Source organism: Ovis aries, chromosome 3 (genome assembly GCF_016772045.2).
Source record: "Ovis aries strain OAR_USU_Benz2616 breed Rambouillet chromosome 3, ARS-UI_Ramb_v3.0, whole genome shotgun sequence".
In the NCBI taxonomy this organism is placed as follows: Eukaryota; Metazoa; Chordata; class Mammalia; order Artiodactyla; family Bovidae; genus Ovis; species Ovis aries.
In genome coordinates, this window is record NC_056056.1 from 218,505,156 (window position 1) to 218,527,603 (window position 22,448).

The 22,448-nt window shown below is 47.5% G+C and overlaps 1 protein-coding gene across 1 annotated transcript; it reads right to left on the bottom strand.

The window, feature by feature from the left end:
- Positions 1-1,300: 1,300 nt before the first annotated feature.
- DESI1 (desumoylating isopeptidase 1) lies at positions 1,301-22,380 on the bottom strand. The gene is made up of 6 exons (XM_004007017.5): positions 22,098-22,380; positions 10,007-10,028; positions 8,778-8,847; positions 6,148-6,257; positions 5,371-5,493; positions 1,301-3,874 (listed from the first exon to the last, which is right to left on the bottom strand). The coding sequence occupies exons 1-6, from the start codon at positions 22,183-22,185 to the stop codon at positions 3,781-3,783; spliced, it is 507 nt and encodes a 168-aa protein (XP_004007066.1). The 5' UTR covers positions 22,186-22,380; the 3' UTR covers positions 1,301-3,780.
- Between the last annotated feature and the right edge of the window lie 68 nt (positions 22,381-22,448).

The window sequence follows — 22,448 nt, forward strand, 5'->3', positions numbered from 1 at the left end:
CACCCCAACTCCCCCGCCCCAAGTCTGTTCTCAACAGTGCAAACCAGTCACATCGTTCTTTGACCTACTGGGCCAACTCACTCTCCAGCTTCAACGTCTCCCACCACCCCCTCTGCTCAAGTTCCATTCAGTCCCTCTGACATTTTCTCACTTGCTGCTGCTCTCTCTGCCTGAAATGCTCTTCTCTCAGATCTGCATTTTGTCATTTAGTTCTCAGATTTGTTTACTGTATTTTGAAATTAATTAAGCGTCTTAGTTGCCACACATAGGATCTTCTTTGTGGTGTGTAGGATCTAGTTCCCTGACCAGGGATAGAACCCAGCCCAGGGCAGTGAAAGCACCAAATCCTAAGAACTAGACCAATCAGGTAATTCCCTGGACTAGGTTCCCCCTAAGGACTTCTGACCCTAAAAATGCCAGCTCTTGGGAAGCAAATATGTCAGCTAAAGCCACCTGCCCTGTGTCTTCTGGAAAGACAGAAACTCTTGCTCTTTTTAAATGTTTTTAATTGAAGGATAATTGCTTTACAATATTGTGATTTCTGCCAACATCAACATGAATCAGCCATGGGTATACATATGTCCCCTCCCTCTTGAACCTCCCTTCCTGCCTCTTACCCCTTCTTGCTTTTTTTAAGCTAGCACATTGGAAAGGGGCAGTGCCTCAATGATGATGTCTCAGCTGGGTGGTGGTGAGAACATGGCCTGGATTCAAGAGCTCAGCCACTCGCCACCTCTGCACCCACTTGCCCATCTGTAAAATGGGACCAGTGCTCACATCTCACATCCATTGTGAGGGGAAGGTGCTCACTCCAATTGACCTGACTGAACCCGCAGACACTCACCACCAAGCTGATATGTCTGGTCTTATCAGGGGTCATTCAGAGAGCTGTCCATCCACCCCAACACTTGCTCAGTGAGGTGATGGTAACAAGGTGGGGAGAGATCCCCGGGGCCACAGACCCAGCCTACAGCCAAACTGAAACCAGAAGTGGACCCTTCTTGTGAGGTGGATGTCCTCTGAGGCCCCAGCACACCAGGCTTCTGAGCCTTTCTCCACCCCCAACCACGAGGTGACCTTAGGCTAGTCAAGCTCTCTCTGGGCTTTCTCCACCTTTATAGTCCAGTGGTGAGTCATAGATTCTTCCCTGCTCTCATCACTTTTTACCAGGAGGCGTAGAGCCGAGCAAGGGCAGCATGTCTAGACTCAGCAAAGCTAAGCTCAGAGGGAGACAGAAGCAGCAGCAGCCTGAAGTTGCTTCACGTTGGCTTCAGACTCAGACCCTCAAGCAGCACACAAATGCAGCAGGCAGAAGTGAGTTTATTGCATTAGAAAAAATACCAAAGAAAACCAGCAAATACCTCCATACTAGACACAATTATTAGCTTGACTTCAAGGGTGGAAAGGAATTCCCAAGGTACAAACTTTATTTCTGGGAGGGGGGGTGACAGTTTCATCCCCTCTCCTCCCCCCCTGCCCCTTTAGACCCATGGGTGTCGATGGGGGCGTCCCACTGTGATACAATCACACACGCCTCCTCTCTCATTCCGCTTGCCTGTGTGTGCCCAGGTGGAGCAGCTGGTCACAAGCAGCAGGCTCCTGAGGTTCTGGGATACAAAGAAATGTGAGGATGGGGTTGGGGGTCCTAGCCTGAGCCTGGGCTTCCAGTTAGTGACAGTGGGACTAGGGTGGGGGAGGGAAGGTTTGCCTTCCTGCAGAGCTGAGGGGAAGGCTTACTGCTCCCTCCATGTCCCCAGCAAGCCCTAAGGCACAGGCTTTGGCACAAATGGCTGTTGCGCATGAAGGGCGACTTTCCGTGAACCGAAGGGCTCAAAGTCTCTCAGGGGAGCAGCTCAGGCTGACTTCGTGGTACGGCCCTGAGTCTGGAGGTGACTACTAGGAGGAGAGAAATCAACTGAGCCCGGATGTGGGGGAGGACAGAGAAGAGGAGGAGCTTGTGAGGCCCATCATGCTCTGGCCAGAGCACAGCGCCCTGGGCAGAGGGGTCTGGAGCAGGCGCCTGGAAGAGAGAGGGCTGGGCAAGGCGAGCTGAAAAAAGGAGAGCACCTGGCTGCGCAGCAGAGCCGTGGCCTCCACCAGCATGCTGCCCTCCCAGAAGGAACCCGGCCTGACACGCGTTCTCCACAGGCCAGTTCTGCCAGTCGGTCCACATTGAATAGCAGCCCTACTAGTTTCTGCTCTGACGTATCATTACCACGCACACTGGCAAATCAGTGGGTCTTGAGGATTAAAGTGCTCACTGGTTTAGCTCCCAATCTTAAAAGTTCCAAAATGTCACTTGATAGCACAGCTCATCATCCTGGACGTGCCCTGCTCAGGTCACAGGCAAACACTAAGGCAGAGGAACATCTTTTCCTCCAGCTGAGACCTGATGACCCCAGCTGCCATGATAACGGCAGAGATGGGAGATGAGGCCAGACGTGAGCAGCAGCTCTTTGGAGAGGAAAGGCAGCTGCTGCAGGCCAGACCCCAGGAGAGAGAGGGTAATTCAAGTCTAAGAACTGGTGGGAGCCGCGGCAGGAGGGGCCCATGGAGGCCAGGGCTGGGGCTCAGGCACCAAGGAGCTCTGAGTTCTCCACATCCACTCTCCCAACTTAAGGGCTCACAGGAAGCAAGAGAATCTGAAAGCCTCTCCAGGTTAGAAACTTCCAGATTGTTCCCTGCCTTGAAGCTCCTGGCCAACAGCCCTTTATGAAAATGGCCACTCACACCCTCCATCTTGCTTCCTTCAAGTCAGGACGCCAGACATAACACGTGCCTTCAAAACACATTTAGGATACTATAAAAGTCCCTATCAGAAATAACTCTACATTTTCTTGCCACCTTGATTCTGCATTATTATGCTTTCTACATCAGGGACATCTTCCAAGAGCAGGGAATCATTTCCTCTTGGTCCCTAGCTGAATACTGCATATTGGTCTGGGTGGGGTGGGTACAATGACTGTCAATAACCTACATTATTACTTGCAGACAAAAGGCCTGGGTCTCTGCTGCTCCAGACCTTCATTAACTGTGACAGGTCAGCTACACGGAGGGAGAGCAGACTGTAGACAGCAAGGCAAGCTCTCCTAGAGCGATGTCAGAGGACTGGCCATCAGTCTAGGCGGAAGGGGGCATGGCTTTATCCTGTTTCCTCTGGACTGGCACTTGCTGTTACTCTCGCCGCATCCTGAGGCTTTTGGTTGCTCCAGTCCAGGCCCCCTGGCCTTGCTGGGGGAGGGGAGGGAAGGCGAGAGAGATCGTGGCTAGAGTTCACTTAGGTTGGGTGAATTTCCCTGAAACTGGCCCCATGTGCACCAATCCTTTGGTTCATTTCATGGTGGCGAGTAACCACTTCCAGGTCACGGATAATGTGAAACTCACCTGGGTCCCACAGCAGGTGGCAACCTGGGTGGAGCATGGGCATTCTCTACAAGGAGGTTCTGGGCTGGGTCTCCCCCAAACGGTGCCTCTTGCTTAAACAAAGCCCCTCCCTTTCTCCAGTGGGGAGGACGCTTAGGAAGCAGCGTCAAAAGTGAACTCACAGACAAGAGAGCCTTAATAAATTAGTATAATACTATTAGAAGGGATGGCATTTTGTTCTGTGTCTTAGCAGCTGTGTCCTACATGCAGCCTGGTGACTTCCTTCCCTGGGAAATTTAAAAAGCCGTCCCCTGGTTGTTAGCTCTGATGTAAAATTATAAAATAGAAATCTGGTAGGGTTTGTTTTGTTTAAAAAGGAAAAGCCCTGGTGAGGCAGGGCGGTCCCATGCAGTCCGGTTAGCTCTGGCCATTGGGTCGGCCCACCGGGCTCCCTCCGGGAGGCTGGATCGCAATGGAGTCCAGGAAGGGCCTCAGGGCCTGTCCGAAGGGCCTGCGGAGAGAAGAGACACGGGTGCTCGGGTGGGCTTGTGAAATGAGAAAGTCAGAAATGAGGAAGGCACACAGTTGGACTTCGGGGGGACTGGGGTCTTCTGGGGGTATCGGCAGTACTCAGGAAAAGTGACAGGTGCAGGCTGTCAGAAGGTGTTGATGCCACTGCCCAGTTTGCTCTCAGAGTAGCTTAGCTGGAAAAAAGACTGCAGACACTGTAGTTTTAAGACACTTTCCAGGACTTCCCAGGTGGTCCAATGGTTAAGACCCCCTGTTTCCAATGCAGGGGATGTGGGTTTGATCCCTGGTTGGGGAACTAAGATCCCACATGCTGTGTGGCACAGCCAAAAATAAAAAAAAGAGACTTTCCAAGATTACTACAACTTTAAATTGGGTTGCCTGCAAAATATCTCAGTTATTGGCTTTCTTTTTTCTTCAGTGGCTCCTGCCATTTTTGAAAACCATCCCTGAATTCAAAGGAAGTGAAAAATTCTAAAGCATAAACAGAGGAAACCAAGAAATAGTAAGCCTAATTCAGACAAGTCCAGGAACTCCATGCATCAAATAATAACAGCGAGAACACTCCAGCTACTCAGGGCCCATAACCTAGATCCTGCTGTGGGGTTTAACACGCCCACTAAGGAGTAGGAAGGCAGGGCCAGGGACATGGGGCTCTCCTCGCTGGCTGGACACTGACAACAGCCTTGTTTCCTGAGGGGTTCTGACTCAGGTGTGAAGGATAGCTCACCTTGCTGAGCCTGCTAAACTTGTCAGGATCTCTGCTGGACAGGTCCTCAGTTCAGAGTAACTGAGTCAGAGTCAGGAAATGGGCCTGGTCGTGCAGTGGGCAGAGGCTGCCTGAACGCAAGGGGACGGAGGGGTACGATGGCACTGAGTATGCATGTCCCCTGAAAGGACACTGCCTGGATGGTGGTCACAGAGCTTGGACCACATCAGGGTGGGAGGGGCTACAGAGTGTTTTTGAAGAAAACATCTACTGAGGGCTGTCTATGTGCTACGAGGTACGAGGTTGACTGGGAGGTTGTCTTTGAGGACGTCAAAGACCTCAAGGTGCAAGGGAAGAAAGACTGACAGTTTCAAAACAAGTCCCCGAACTAATTCTCCGACTTACTCTGCTCGTCCATCTAAACTGCCTTTTAACTGGGCACTTCTGGGGAGTGGCAAGCTTCATGTACAATGGGAAAGACAGATGCCAGGATTCTGTACAAACACTGGGGCCGGCGTCAAGTGGGTTTCTAAGCTCTGCAGTTGCACTCAGGCCACCCTCAGGAGGAGGGTGAAGGTAACACAGGTGAACCTCCGAGAGCAGAAAGGATGGTGGCCTTCCAAGGCAGGAGCTGCCATCACGACATCCCACCCAGCCTGGCAGGATTCGGGGTCGGGGCGGTGATGGGGAAGGAGGTGGATGTGGGCCAGAGGAGAGACCTTGTGTGAGTGGGGACTTCGAAGGCAGAGGCAGAGACAGAGGCCACTTACGTGGAGAGAATTTCAGAGGGAAGGTCAGTGATGTAAGAAGGGATCTTCCGCCCGGTTAGGAACTGTGCCACTTCGTTGCTGAAGGTGTTACAGTTGTTCTCAAAGATGTTGTAGGCCTCACTTCTGCACATTATGAGAAAGGTTTGGGACACAGATATGAGTCAGTAAGCGTGTACATGAAACTGAAATCAGGCAATGGGAGGGCGACCATAGGTGAATCTGAGGACAGGGAATTCCTTTCCTGCACTCCCAAAGCAGAGCCTGGTTTGCCACTCTGGGTATTTAAAGGGAAGAATGAAATAAAAACATATGGCTCCTCCATTTCAGGAGAATCTTTGCATTCACAAAAGCCGAGCTCCGGGGTTAGAATTTTAACACTTGAAACTGACTCAAGCTTCGGTAAGAGAAAACCTGCTCCAGTGTATTTCATCCCAACCTCTCTACAAACCCTGTTTCTGATTTTCAGGACAAAATACTTGGTTGAGAGCAGCATGTGCTGAAATAGCAGCAGCTGCTTTTAATCAGAAGGAATAAATAGCTCTTTCTTCCCTCCAAGTTTCAGCAGTAGGTGTGCTGGATGGAACAGCAGCCTTGGAGGCAGTGCTGAGCTCTTTTTGTGGCACAGTAGCTCCTTTCCCATCCTACCTGTTCAGCAAATACTGGGCCAGACCTTGGGCTGAGTGCTCTGGGGGAAATTACCTGGTGGCTGCCATCTGGGGGCCAATTATCTAGTAGGGGAGATGGACACAACTACCGTCTCCCCTGTTCTCCACTCACCGGAACAGAGATTCCCCAAGGGAGGACAGGTACTCCAGAAAGATTTCTTCTGTGACTTCTGTGCTCCCAACATCAACCACAGAATCTGGGGGCCCAAGCAAAGTCCTTCCCTACAAGAGCCAACCCAAAGAAAGCCAGTAAGTCACTCCCTCTGCTGAATTTTTTTCCTTGCCATGAAGACCACAAATGCTCTGCTCCAACAACTTCTATCTTTCAGAGCACCTGGGGCAGAGGAAGACTTATTTCCTCTTTGTGTCAAGGCTACAACAGCCTAGAGGCTCCTGGAGACTGTCTGTGGCTGTGGGCTGACAACGTGGCTGAGAAGTCGGGTGTCCGGTTTCTGGTGGGGCCCTGGGAAGCTAAGTCTTCTGCAGGTCAGACTCCTGATACTGTCCACTCCTTCAGTGGATAGACACAGAAACCCAGAGCCTGCAGTCTCCCTTTGTTCCCAGCAGGCCTAGTCACGAGGGCTGAGCAGGACAGCCAGAAATGGCTCACACCTGGCGGCCATCGTTCCATGCCCATATTCATCATGGACGCAGCCAGCTTTTCATATGACACACTTGCTTCCCCCGTAACACTGGGAAAACGTGAAGAACTGTGAGAAAGCTGGCAGATATTTCCACGATTCAGTTCCTTTATCTGTGAGGCTAATTTAACCAGGTGATAGGGTTTTCCCCTGGCAAGGGAGTTACTGGCCCCTGAAAGGCCTACCAAAACCCCTCAGCCATGGGTTAACAGACTGCTGTGCCATCTATGGGGTCACACAGGGTCGGACACGACTGAAGTGACTTAGCAGTAGCAGTAGCAGATACAAGGAGAGACTGAGGCCCTGGGGGAACCAGCCGAGGGGAAAGCAACAGGATCAGTGGGGAGGAGAGGGCTGGGAATGGGCTGGGGAGTAAGGGAGCGCACTTCAGAGCAGCGCTCCTCGAAAAGATCACAAATTCATGCAATAGCTCTTGAGCACCCACTGTGTGCCTGACAAGATTTGAGGGGAAAGCGTGGTGAGCAGATTACTATAGTCAGAGGTGCAAGAGACCAAAAGGTCACTATTTGACCCACTACTCTTCACTAGTATAACAAATATGTTATTGAGAACCTACTACACGCCAGGCCTTATGCAAGGCACAGGAGGTATGTGGACAAAACAGATGAGATTCTTGTCCACGTGGCGCTTACGTCTAGTAGTAAAGGCAAACCAATGTATAATTGGACTTCCCTGTGGCTCAGGTGGTAAAGCCTCTGTCTACAATGCGGGAGACCCGGGTTCGAGCCCTGGGTTGGGAAGATTCCCTGGAGAAGGAAATGGCAATCCACTCCAGTACTATTGCCTAGAAAATCCCATGGACAGAGGAGCCTGGCAGGCTGCAGTCTATGGGACTGCAAAGAGTCGGACACGACTGAGCGACTTCCCTCCAATGTATAATTATGAGCTGTGATAAGGGTCTTGTTGGAAAAAGTACAGAATGCCATTAGTACATAAAACAGGGGAACTTCCCGGTCCAAAAGGTCAGAGAAGACTTGTCTAAGAAAGTGACAGTGAGCTCACCTGGAGGATGGAGAGAGTTAACCCAGTGAAGGATCAGGGCGGTGGGCTGATGTCAGAGGACAGGTTTAAATGTCCAAGGTGTTCAAGGAATGAGAAGGGGGGGGAGGGTAAGGGTGGTGAAGGGCACAACCTGCAAAGGGGCTAACTAGAGAGAGGGAGCGAGCCCAGATCGGATGGGGCCTTGGAGGCTATGCTGAGCTTTCTGGGTTTTATTCTGAGAGCAGTGGGGAGAGTTCTGATTTAAGCAGGGGAATGCCATGATCAGAGTTGGATTTTGAAAAGATTGCTTTGCCATCTGTACAGAGAACTGACTGAGAAGGAAGAGCAGATGTGCTGCTGTGGTCCAGGCTAGAAATGAGGGTGACTGGATTAAGGTGAAAATTCCGGAGAAATGAGAAGAGATGAAGAGGGACAGACTGCTTTGAGATACACTTACAAGGTGGAACTGAATTGGGCTTAATGAAGGACTTGTTATAGGAGGTGGGGAGCCAGTAGAAGGGAGAAATAAGACATGACATCCCATTTATGAGTATCAAAATGAATGTTTTTTTGGTCTTTGCTTGAGTACCTCCTGGGACAACCCTTAGATAGCCCAGACAGGAATTTTCTGGGGAAAGGACATGGGATTTGGAGTCAGAGAAACCCGAGTTAAGCACCAGTGCTGCAACCGGCTGCGTCTTTGGGCACCTCGCTTTCTCTCTCAGCGCCCTCACCAGCTTCACAGTGACTGAGTTCATGCCAGGACAGAGGCACTGAGCTGGTAATGGTGACAGAAGAGCGAGACGGTCTCAGCTTACAAGGCGCGCACGGGGCTCCCTGTGGAGACTCAGCAACGGCCCGTTTCACCATCACACGCCCAACGTGACAGAGGAACCACGAATGCCAGGGGAGCAGAGGGGGCAGCTGGCTGGCACATCTGGGAAGGGTATTCTTGAACTGAGACTTGAGGTCATCATAAAGAAGCACGCCACAGGGCTACCTACACTGGCTAGATGCCAGAACTACGGAGGACAGCAAGGTTCCTGGACCAGGGGAACTCCCAGGAACCTGGGATGGTGGACGGGGTGGGGGCACTCACTGGCGGACAGCTGGAGATGCCGCCACTGCCGAAGAAGAACTCATCCTTGTGCACGACTATGGAGGTGTGCCTGCAACGCAGAGAAGAGGCAGAATGAGCCAGATGGCTTAAAATTGGTCTGAGGAAAAGCAAACACCACCCTGCTGTAAGAGTAATTTCTGCCTCAGGATATGACTTACAAGGTCAACGGCTTTATAATCCTAACCAAACAAAGGTAAGATAAACATCATAGATCAGTTTCCCAGCGTTGGCACTAGTGACATTTGGCGCTGGCTAATCCTTTGTTGTGGGGGCTGGCCTGTGCATTCTAGAAGGTTTAGCAGATCGTGGTCTGTTCCCACTAGATGGCACTAGCATTCCTCATGCCCTTTGTGGTTATAACATGTCTGCAGACGCCACCCACGTTCTCCTCGTGGCAGAAACGTCCCTTTTTGAGAACCATTGCTGTGGATCATGTGAGCGAAGGGGAGTCCTGAGAGTCACCCCACCATTAACAAATCAATACTGAAATAAAGCTCTGCAGACCAAGATGTGTTTTCAGACTTTTCATATGAGATCAGGTGTGTTCAGGGTGGTATGGCTATAGATTATTCCCAGACTTTTCAAACTAACAGGAGTAGTTAACCTGGACCACGTTGAGGGAAAGACCAGATGGTGTTCAGTGTGGACCTATTTCAAGTAAAGGTGCTCATATTACTTCTTGGTCCTGGTCAAACAAAGTGATGGTCATCTGGTCAACCAAAATGTCAGTAGGCTCTAGGATCCAGTCAGAACTCTGACCTACGCTTTCCTCAGAAATGGAACAGAGCCCAGCCATCATCCTGTGTCTGACAGACCAATGAAGTTGCGTTTTAAGACCCATGTGGGGTCCTCATGACTTCTACAGTTAGAAAACTTGGCCAGGGGTGGGCATACATCATTCTGCCTTTCCTTAGGACAGGTGAAATATCTGCACCACTGATATTTTTAGCTGGATAATTCTTCATTGTGGAGGGGTGTCCTGTGCATTGCAGGATGTTTACGGCAGCAACCCTGGCCTCCACCCATCCACCCTAAACGTCTCACTCAAGACACTGGTAACTTCTGGCTGGGAACCACTGCGTTAGAACGTGAAGATTTGTGGCTTAGAGAGCTAAGTTTCAAACTGGAAGCCACAGACTGAAACCTGAAATGCATGATGCTGTTTGGTTTCATAAACCAGCCAATGTAAGGAGCCCCACGCAACTTACCAGATGCCTTCCAGTTGTTTCCCTGAGGAGAAAAAAAAAGAGAGAGAGATTTAGCCACTTGGGACTAGACTAACTTGGGACTTTTGCCCCCCAGCCAGAGCAAATTCAGATCATCAGAGGAACCCATTATAAACCTCTTGGGGGATCTCTGATAAGGTCCTTAGGTTGTGACATAATATGTCGTGTTAAATAAGTTGAAAAGTAATCAGAATCCTTAAGCAGAATTCAAGCAGAAACACTGGTATTGATGTACCCTTTTTTGTTTTTTTTAATTTGTGCCAAGTCTTAGCTGCAGCATGAGGGATCTAGTTCCCTGACCAGGGATAGAATTCGGGGCCGCTGCATTGGGAGTGTAGAGTCTTAGCCACTGGACCACCAGGGAAGTCCAATGTACCCAATTTTACGTCTGCTTTTCTTTCTCCTTTAGGGTCAATTCAACTCTATCTTTTTAATTTCTGTCTCATCTACAGAGACAAAGTACAACAAGAGTATAGAAGAGCTACTGTCCACTTCTTCACTGAGCATATGTGAGGTGAAATCCCCTAGAAAATAAGAATGAACTCTGAGGACGCCATCCATTTGACCAGCCATGTATTCTGTGCCTCTAGACCTCTATGTGCCAGAAGTGATGAGAGATACGGAAATGCAAGTACGAAATGCAAGTTCTGCCTTTAAGGAGCCCAAAGTCAAAAGGAAAGAGAGCCACACGTAACTAACACATAATGCTGATAGGCTCCTTAATAGAAGTAAACGTAATAAAGGTAACCTTCAGAGCTGCAATTTAACCAGCGAACAAACAGGCAGGGAGTGGACATTTCTGCCAGAGGGAACAGCACATGCAGACACGGAGCTATGAAAACGACTAAGGCAGGGGACAGCAGAGGGGGCAGTGATGGCGGGAAGAGGACAAGTGGCGGGGGTGCGGGGAGAAGAGAGCAAAGCTGCACGGGAGGCCGCCCCACACTGCAGGGCATGGCGGGTGCGAGGCAGCACAGGGCCTCTACCAGACCCGGTTTTCAAATGATAACTGTTATCTTCCAAGAGAGAACTATAGGAACAGAAGATGTATTGGAGGGAAGAGAGCTGAGAGAATAGACTGAGGAGGTCTGTGCAGTAAGCCACGGGAGATGTAGGAGTGCCAAGGATAAAGAGGAAGCATGGTGAAGGACACGAGAGCGTGATCGAACATCACTCACCCACCTCTGGTTATCATTTCAGGGTAACTGTTTACTGAGTGCTAAGCAAAGAGTGCTTACTTTTGCTTTCAGTGCTTCGGTGTTTGCCCTGTGACTTTCTAAAGGATGAAACTAGGCCTTGTACAGAAGGGGAGCTGATATGATTACACTTTTCCCTTTGCCTAACCTGCAATATCTTGCCCTTCAAGCAAACTTAAAACAGATAACCTTAGCCTAATTTTCTTTTTTTTGGAAGAGACGAAAGAAACCATGGCTCCTCCATGACAACTACTGATGACTCAGCATCGTGTCATTAAAGAATATGGCATAGGACTTCCCTGCAGTCCAGTGGTTAAGACTCTGCCTTCCAATGCAGGAGGTACAAGTTCAATCCCTGGTCAGGGAGCTAAAATCCCACACGCTTCGTGGCCAAAAAAACATTAAAAATGTGAATAATACTGTAACAAATTAAAGACTTTAAAAATAGTTCATAAAAAAAAAAAAAATGGCGTAAGTTCAGATCTGAGCTTTTCCCTTTGCTAGAGGTGGATCCTGGGCAAGTTTACTCAACCTGAGCTGAAGTTTCATCAATACAAAGTTGCTGTAATCAGTAATGATTGTTGGTGTAAAGCATAATAGCGTGTGGGACACAGAATTCTGATAAATGGAGATACTGGATATAATTTTTTAAAAAGATCAAAGAAATTCCACGTCAGGGTTGATAGGCAAGATCTAAGAACAGATTTCAGTATCCATCAGATTAGTCCGAAATCTTGTATTACATGTAATCATTTTACCCTTTGCTGTTAGTGCTGTGAGGCTAAATGAAATAACAAAGGAAAACAAAATGTAGCAGAGTTCTTTTGCCTCTAGAGACCAGTCTGCTTTTCACTAGGAGACGGGCTGCTTTGACCACAAGGTCACAAATGGGACGGAGGGATTCTGGCCCAGGGTTTTGGGGACTGTGGGGCAGGCTCTGCCTTGATCCAAACTGAGCTGAAATTCCAGAGATGGATCAGAAACAGAAATGGATGCCAAAAGGAAGTGATAACCCATTTAGGACAGGCACTGAGTTGGATTCTTCATCTCTTCCAGCCGACTCTAGGAGACTAAAAGACCACACTCTTCCTTTCACAATGTGTAAAGTGGAGAGACTAAGTTGCCTTTTAAATCGAGCTGGTCTACTCTTCTGGACTGACACATAAGAAAACAGCTTATTGTCTAAATGGCAGCAATCTGATGTTTATTTCCTTGGAGACATGCAATGACGCATGAAACTGGACAGATAAGGGATCCTGCTTTCTCCTGGGTGATCCTGCTCTCATCTACTCTGGGAAGAACACTATACTTACAAGAAAGGAAGTACAGTGTAGTAAAGAAGAACACAGGTTCTGAGAATTCCCTGCTGGTCTGATGGTTAGGACTCTGCACTTTCACTGCCCAGGGCCTGGGTTTGGTCCCTCGTTGGGGAACTAGGATCCTGCAAGCTGAATGGTATGGCTAACATTTTTTAAAAAGAATAAAAAAAGAGAACACAGATTTTAGTGTGGACAGGGCAGGTCTGAATCTTATCAGTTCACTCAGTGAATCAATGTTTATTAAGTGACTATTATACTTCAGGTTATGTTCTTGGCATTAAGGATACGTCACAATGCAAAGGAGACAAAAGAAAAACAAACTCCTTCAGTGCATTCACAGGGTGGTGAGATAGGACAGTCAATAAATAATACTAATAAGCATAATAAACCACAGTAGGCTAACAATAATGAGTGATAAAAATAAGAGCAGGATAAGGGAGACTGGGCATTTCAGGGACGGCCAGGGTGGGCCTATTTGAGAAGGTGACATTTGAGCAAAGGCCTGAAGGAGGCAAGGGAGGGAGCCATGCAGAGGCAGGACACGCTAGGTGTACCCGAGGGGCCTTCAGGAGGCCAGTGTGGCTAAAGTGGGTGAGAGGAGCAAAGCAGGGGATGAACAGAAATAATGGAGAAGCAGGTCATGTAGATCAACTTGGTGAAGTTGAGAACTTTTCTAAGCCTGAGCTGTCCAGCATGGTAGTCACTGACCACAAGTGGCTTTTAAAATCAAAAGAACAAATTCAGTACTGCATTTCAAGCACTCTCAACAGCCACGTGTGGCTAGCAGTTAGCCATGGGACAGTGCAGATCTAGAACGTTTCCATCACTGCAGGAAGTTCTATGGGTTGGCACTGTGGGAACCTTGGTTTTCGATTCTGTTAGGGAACAAAAGGCATAGTACTAGTGTCCAGCTCATAACATTTCCAAGGTCAAGAGATGACCCATGAAAGAGGCCCAGCAAAGTGCCTGCCACATAATATGTGCCCCGCAAAAAGAATACCTCTTGTTTCTTTTAGGCTTTACAATTTGGAAGTTTTATGGTGGCTCAGACAGTAAAGCGTCTGTCTACAATGCGGGAGACCTGGGTTCGATCCCTGGGTCGGGAAGATCCACTGGAGAAGGAAACGGCAATCCACTCCAGTACTATTGCCTGGAAAATCCCATGGACAGATGAGCCTGATAAGTTACAGTCCATGAGGTCGCAAAGAGTCGGACACGACTGAGCAACTTCACTTACTTACTTCACTTATGGCTGCTTTCACAGCACCTTGGTAAAAAAACTACCTACTTATAGGTCTTTCCCCCTCGTTAGACTATAATGGTCTCAAGGACAAGGGCCATGCTTATGCACCTTTGTGATTCCAGGGCTGAGCAAAGAACCTGGATCAGCGATATTACATGCACAGCTGCGGTGGCTGACACAAGGTGCTAATGAGGCCAGAGTTCTTAACCTCAATCTTGGCTGCCCTGGCTTGTTATTCAGATGACTCTGCAACCCTGGCATGTTGCACCCTGCTTCTGCCTTCTCAGATGCCCGTGCTCAATGACCCAGGAGGACAGGTGGCAGGTCCAGGTGCACTGGTTCAAACCCAATCCTACTAAAATACTGGGTTTTTGGTGTGAGGCCTCAGAGACCTTCCTGCCACTTATTTTTACACCTGAAAAATTATGCAAAGTTGTGGGATACAAGTCCTACTTCATTCTCCTTGATATTCTCTGTACTGTTCATTGAACTCAACTGTAAGCTGGACATTATGCATGTGTGTATGCCAAGTTGCTTCAGTCCTGTCTGACTCTTTGCGATCCAGCGGACTACAGCGTGCCAGGCTCCTCTGTCCATGGGCTTCTCCAGGCTAGAATACTGGGGTGGGACTGCCATGCCCTCTTCCAGGGGATCTTTCCAACCCAGGGATCGAACTCACATCTCCTGCGGCTCCTGCATTGCAGGCAGACTCTGTGCGCTGAGGCACTGGAGAAGCCCCAACCTGGACATACTTCCTCTTTATTCAACCACATCAAGGTACGCTTAAGATCCCATCCACCCATAGGATGGTGATAGAAACTATACAAAAAAAGATCCTCTTATTTATCCTTCTGTCATTTATCAATCCATCTATCAAACACCTAGAACCAACAACTTAAAATGGATTGAGTGGATTCACATCCTTTCTTAAAGTGCTTCATAGTTATCCTTATTCCCACCTCTTTACATAGTGGAGTGGGACAAATATTTATTAACATCATTTCAAACAGGTAAATAAAAATGCATGATTTGTCCAGTGTAAAGAGGGGAAAAAAAGGGATATGACCATGTACTTGTTAGAGCAGCTCAGGTAGAAATGTAATGTTAGCTGCCCCATAAATGTAACATTAGCTTGTCCTCATGGCGCTCTCATGAAGACAAGAACCAGGGTCATGGCCTCCTCTGGGGGTGACCAGCATTGGAAAGTGGGACTGGAGTGATTTTTAAATTTTTTCGTTCAGACTGAGACACAGTAGGTGAGTAGGTGGTGAGGGTTTGAGACTGAATCAGGGCACAAGGCCACTGGGGGATGTGAATTAGATTCAGTGGCTATAAGCACACTACAGAAAAGCAGACTGTTTTCCCACTAGGACTTCCTCAGCAAGCTGCAGAGTGCGTGGGTCAGATGGCTGCATGTCTCTAAGCTTGCTGGCACACCCATTGCATTGATTTGGAAGCCTGTGAGGTATGTGCATAGAAACAAATGGAAGCTGTGGATATTAGCCCTGTTTTTCATCATAAACAACAAAGAATGTAGACTGAGGTCCTGATCATAAGAGTGAAGTCAGTATATAAAGCCAAAGAGAACATGTGCCATCTGCCTCCCTCAACGATTAAGGTGGTGGAGCTTGTGTGTATAGACATGCAAGCTGGCAATGGGACACGCTCACCTTGTATACTGCTGGTGCTAAGTAAATGTCTGCTAATAAGCAAGAAGTGGGTGGCAGGGATGGGACTCCAGGGGCAGGCGGCATTAGCTCATGGGTGCAAACTGAAAGTAGCCCAGGCTCACTTTGGGCTTCTCTAGTAGCTCAGTCGGTAAAGAGTCTGCCTGCAATGCAGGAGACCTGGGTTCAACCCCTGGGTTGGGAAGATCCCCTGGAGAAGGAAATGGCAACCCACTCCAGCATTCTTGCCTGGAGAATCCCTGGGACAGAGGAGCCTGGCGGGCTACAGTCGATGCGGTCGCAAGAGTTGGACATGACTGAACAATTGAGCACACTAGCTCACCTCCTAAGTGTCTCTCCACAGGGACAAAGAGCTCTTAACTGGCAATATGTTAATCTGATTTTCCAGATTACCAGCAACGTGAAGGGGTTAACTTAAAAAAAAAAAAATCAGCTTATTCTCTAGATGGTGGTTTAGTCACTGTGTCTGACTCCATGGACTGTAGCCTGCCAGGCGCCTCTGTTCATAGGATTCTCCAGGGGATCTTCCTGACCCAGGAATTGAACCCTGGTCTCCTGCATTGCAGGTATATTCTATACTGACTGAGCTATGAGGGCTTCCCTGGTGCCTCAGCTGGTAAAGAATGAGGTGCCTACAATGCAGGAGACCTGGGTTCAATTCCTGGGTTGGAAAGATTCCCCTGAAAAAGGAAATGGCAACCTACTCCAGTATTCTGGCCAGGAGAATTCCATGGACTATACAGTCCATGGGGTTGCAAAGAGTCGGACATGATTGAGCAACTTTCACTATTCTCTAGAACCACTAGGTAAATGTTGAATCTATGTGGGAAAAGGTAAAAAGAAACATTGGTGTATCATAAGTGGACCTCTGGACCTATTTTGTAAAAAAAAAAAAAAAAAAAAAAATGCTTATTAGCAGGGGGCTTGCCCCTCCTTAAGGCAGGGAAAGGTCATCACAAAATCAAAATGCAAAACACTGTTAAAAACTGAGAGGTATTTTAATCCTCAGAAAAGGATAGATTTAAAACTACTTAATACTTTAGCTCTAGGAGCCAGTACAGGATTCTTTCTCAGGATAAAAATAGCTAATTTGTGAGTTCTTTTCTTTCAGTACCGAGTGGGTCGCCTCTTAATTATTGCTTGGTGTTATGAGTCAGGCCTTGTAGCAATGCTTGGAAAGATCTGCAACATCCTGTCACTTACGCCGTTTGTATATTTACTGAATTCCAGGGCCTCCCAGGTGGTGCTAGTGATAAAGAATCTGCCTGCCAATGCAGGAGACAAGAGGGTTCGATCCCTAGGTGGGGAAGATCCCCTGGAGAAGGAAATGGCAACCCACTTCAGTATTCTTGCCTGGGAAATCCCATGGACAGAAGAGCCTGGCGGGCTACAGTCCACAGGGTCACAAAGAGTTGGATACAACTAAAGCGACTTAGCACGCACGCACAATCAGGGATTCTTGTCCCCAGTGGAGCTTCTAGTCCAGGTGGGGCTGGGGGAGTGGACAGAGATGAGAAAACATGCAATTATAAGATAGAATAAACGCTATTAGAGGAGATCACAGGATGTTATCAGTACTTTATAGAGACACATGACCAAGATTTGAGGGGCAGGGGGATAGGGAAGGCTTCCTGGAGGAAGTGACACTTTCAGTTGAGACCTCAAAGATAAGCAGAAGTTATCCAGGCTAAGAGATGGGGAGAGAAAGTATCCCTGGCAGAGAGCACAGCCTTTGAAAAGCCTGGAGGTGAAAAAGAAATGAACAGTTCAGTCCTGTTAGGATGTACAACCATCTTCTCAGACCCTGGGGTTTTGTTAAGACAATTAAGCCATAATGCCTTGAGGATATACTGGGAGAAACAGTTACTCAGATCATTTTCCCCAGGGCTTAGTTTTCCAGTAGAACCCAGTTGAGAAAGTCTTAAGTAGAGACTGTTCAGGATGTGGGGACAGGTGAGGGTGGAGAGAAAAGCAGGAGGAGGATCATGAAGGGCCTAGTAAGTCACATTCGTTTTTTCATTTTGTCATTAAGAAATGGCAGTTATTACTAAATTAATTCATTGGATGGATATAAAACACACACAATGAAGAATAAAAACCTAAAACAAAGCACAATAGATGGCATTAAAACATTAAATAAAGCCCTTCAGATTTAAACACATTCTGTCTAATCTCTAAGCCTGAGCTTGTCTCAATCATTCCTATAGTCAATATTTACTGACCACCACCTCTGAATGACCACTAGGGAACACACAGGGGAGACAGCGCCCCTGCCTTTCAGGAGCTCGAGGTTCTTGCTGAAGTCTTTCTGGCACATTCAGCCCACAATGGCTTGTCCCATCTTTCAAGGCCTAAAATAATTGTTTCACCACTCACTTCTTTTTGGCATCTAATCATAATCTCTTTTGGGCTGTTATCTAATGTGGCATATGTACATTATTTTTAACTAAATAAATTCCTCAAGGACAGAGTCTATGTGTTTTATTTTGTTACTATTTGTACTACAGAATTAAGCAAGAAACTGAGCAGTGTAAAATCCCAAATATTCATTAGACTGCATTCTGCCGAGAATATACATTTATATATATTCTATATGTCTAAGTCTTTAAATCTGAGAACAATTTTGAGACAGGCTTGTAAAGAGAAAATAAATGTGATCTTGGAACATGTATATGCAGGCAAAACTTCAGATCGGAAAACAATCAACAAATACAAGAATCCCTTAGCACAATTAAATAAATACACAAACCTCCACATTTATTTTTACGTACTTTAGCACAAAAAGAGGTCAAGGAATTTAAAGAGCAGCCAAAATTATTAAAAGGACAAACTGAAGGACAATCATAATAGCTAATTATCTTAGGCAAATAGTGACCATGAAAAAAAAAGTACAATCAGGCCATCTGCTCGATTAGAAAGTAAGGATATTTCTGGGATCATGTTCATGGTGAGTGAGAGACTGTGGAATAGCAACAGCTTCATGAGAAGCAATTCTAGAAGACTGAAAAGGGGACAGGGTAAAACTGTGGCGTCCACACTGTTTCAGGGGACAGCGGAATTACACTGGGCTCTATCTGGTCTAGTCATGACTGTAACAGATTAGATGGGGTCTCATAGTGAGGAAGTGTCACAAGAGCACAACAACTAAATTAAAGAGCCAGGCCACCCCACCTTAAAAAAACAAGATTAAGAGGGCACTGCTGATGAGGTCACACTAGTTCGGGACAATGAAGGCCAGGAGGGATGGTCATAAATCTGTGATTATGATTGGCACACACATTGAACTCAGCTATTTTCCTCATCCAGATTTGAAACATCCTGGCCAAAAATGCCTTTATAAACTTCAACGAGGTACCTACTTTACATCAATTATAAAGGAACAGATCACACAGGAGAGGTGGTATAGCAAAATAACTGAGAACATGAGCTCTGGAAGTCAAGACTGCCTGTGTTCACAGCCCAGCTCTGCTACTTACCAGATGTGACCCGGGGGCAAATTTCTTAATGCCCTTTATCTCACGAATCTCAACTAAAAAATGGAGGTAATAACAGGACGTATCTCACAAAATTGTGGTGAAGAATGTAACACATGAAAATACTCAGGAAAAAGAAGGGTCTGGCAAATGGCAAGCGGTCAGTAAGTTCTAGCTATTAATATACTTATAGAATTCATTAAAAAAATCAGGAAAAAAACTAATTTTTTTTAAACATTCAAATATATTAATATTTAGGAATGGGAAATCAATGGATGGCTACTCACAGAATTGGGACACACTCAACTTTAAGGTTAGTGATGTTTGGATGGGATGAACCAGTAAGGCAAAGCCCATTTTCCATGTTTTTAACTCTAGAAAGTAATGATTATCAGCTCTGATAACCCTTTTTTCATTACTTTTACAAAAGGCAGAGAAGCAATATGAGAAAAGGGGATAGAGAAGAGAGAATTAGATTTGCAGGCAAGGTGGTGTTCTCAGAAATACCACTTGCAATCAAAGGTGCCCAATTGATGAAGTTCCAATTTGGCTGAGGTCTTCTAGGATTTCACATCTATTAAAAAAGCTTTCAGATGGGATGGGAAGGAGTCCCAGTATTCCACCTTCAGTTAAGGCACTTTCTTCTTCACCCATTGAACTCCACAAAGGTCTTCTTCCAGTGCCAGGTCAGGCTCTTTTTGCCTCAGGGCCTTGGCAGGTTAATTCTTCTGCCTGGAACCCTGTAACTACCTCACCACCCACCTTACGACTACTTCTTCCTTATCCTTAAATTTCCAACTTAAAAGCCATTACTCCTGATTCTCTTATTTAAAATAGGTCTCTATTCATATTTTTTGTCTCAGCACCTAGTTGGCTTCTTGCACAGCCTAATACTTTTCACAATTTGTAACTGTTTCATATGCTTATTTATTTTTACCGTCTTCCCCACTAAATAGCTCCATGATGGCAGAGAACATCTTTATTCATCACATCATCTTCACTTAATCTTAACATTGACTAGCATATAGCAGGCACTCAATATGTTGAATGAATTATGAACCAATGGCCCTAAGGCCCCTTTCAGCTAAAATCAATAACTATTAGATAATAGAACAGAAAATATCCAGTGTAAAGGTGGAGGCTTTTATGGATGGGCCTAGGAAGTATCGAAGTGACACCTCACTATGATCAAGCTAACTAAATGGCTCCATTCCAAGAGGTTTAGTCAGAACTTGACTGATGTAATATACTAGTGACTATCACCTTCCTCAAACAGTGACTCGGTAAGTTTTGCTTTCAGATTTGCCTTACTCATTTTAACAACTGGAGAACTAGGCCCAAACTTCTAAACATGGATTGGCTACGTAAGAATTATCTGAGGAGCTTATTAAAAAGACAGGTTTCTGGACCAAAACTCCAAAAGATTCTTGTTTAGTACTTGTGTAATAAGGCTCTAGAATCCATATGTTTAAAACTTTGTGGGAATTCCCTGGCATTCCAGTGATTAGGGCTCTGTGCTTTTACTGCGAAGGAAGAGGGGTTCAATCCCTGGTTGCCAAACTAAGATCCCGCAAATCAGCGTGACCAAAAACAATGCTTATTTTGCAATATATGTATAGTACACAATTCAAAAGATACAAAAAATTTACAGCAAAATCTCCCTTTCATTCCTGTCTCCCAGTCTCAAGTTGCCCTTTTCATAAGCTAACACTGTTAGCAATTTTCTTATGTATTTCTCCAGATCATATTTGCCTAGACAACATGTATCCTTTGTTTCAAACGCCCACCTGCATATAGAAAGAACTATTTCAGTTTCACTTTTTCTATTCCCACTTAACAATATATGCTGGAAAGGAAGGTATCTGTATTTTTAACAAGCATCCTAGGTGATTTCTGATGGAAAGCCAAACAGGAATCACTCAGTGGCCCAGAGTTAGGTTTAAGTTCACCCCGCTAATGGGCTTCCCGTATGGCTCCCACTGCCCACAATGCGGGAGACCCGGGTTCGATTCCTGGGTCCGGAAAGTCCACCGGAGAAGGAAATGGCAATCCACTCCAGCATTCTTGCCTGGAAACTCCCATGGACTGAAGAGCCTGATAGGCTCCTCGCAAAGAGTCAGACACGACTGAGCGACTTCACTTCATTTCACTCCACTAAAACATGTTAGAAACTCAAAGACACACAAACTCAAAGGTAGCCTTGCTTACATGACCTCTCCCCTCTTGTCTCATGGATACGAATTAAAACATTCTCTAATATCTCCACCTAAGTCAAGAAAAACTAGCCATTCACATGGATGCTCCCCAAATGTTCAGTTTTCAATTCCCATAATCCTTTCCTGCCCAACAGCACCTGAAATCACAAACCGGACTATTCCTAGGTTACACAAGACATTTTGGTATTTGGGTTATAAAAGAGGATTGGTCTCCTCTGAACTGGGACTGGTTTTCTCTCCTGGTAGTTAAGTAGTTTAATGGAGCACAACCGAAAATACTTCCTTCACTAATCACTACTGACCCAATAGCATCCAATACCTCCAACTGCTTTCTCACCATGTGGGCAAAAGCAATTAACTTAGAAACTGTCCAGAAGACCGCATAAAGTCAGGCCGAACTCGGTGAATTCTCGAGTTCGGAAGCCGGGAGATCCCGACTTTCTTCTCTCTCGGGGCGATTGGCGCGGGCCCCATGCAACACGCTCTAGCCTTCTCTCCCCACCTACCCCAAGGACTGCAGGAAGAGTTTCGCTTTGGCGCGGAGCGAAGGCTCTCCTCCGCAGTGTCCCTTTCACCACGCGGTGCACTGCGCGGAAAGGCATCTCGCCTCCCCTCCGAGGAAGGAGTGTAAGGGGGCTCTACGAGAGTGTCAGGGCACCCACTGGGACACAGAGCCGGCTTATCCCTCCTCCCAGCTGGAGGGGCTCTGAAGGGCTTGGGGAGGGCGTGACTCCTCCCTCCCCTCTCCCGGGATTCAAACGTGATGACTGCAAAGGGGGGCTTAGGGGGCCCCCACCTCAGACGCACACCTTCTTTCCTCGGGTGTTTCTGCATCCTCTGGGCCTTCCCTTGAGTCATGACCCAGGCCTGGCCCCCTCGGCCGGCCGTCCGGGAGCCCTCTTGCCCGGTTCCCGCCCGCTCCCCACAGCCCCCCTCACCCAACATGATGGGGCTGAGCCGCCGGGCCAGGCCCTTGGACAGGTCGTACACGTAGAGCTTCACCGGATAGAGATTCGGCGGCTCCATCGGGACCCGTGGCGGCGGCGGCCACGAAGTCCCTCAGGCACCCGGCAGCGGCTTGGACCTTCCCGTACCCGACGGGGGAGGGAAGTGGAGGGAACGGGAGACCGAGCCCCGGCCCGGCCTGAGGGGCGGGGAGAGGCCGCCCTGGGCTGCTCGCGCCCCCGCACCCGCCACCGGCAACGACTACTGTGAGGTGACAGAGCGGGGACGGGCACGGTCCGTGCGAAAGACAGCGCGGGGGCGGGGACGTACTTTCGCGCATGTGC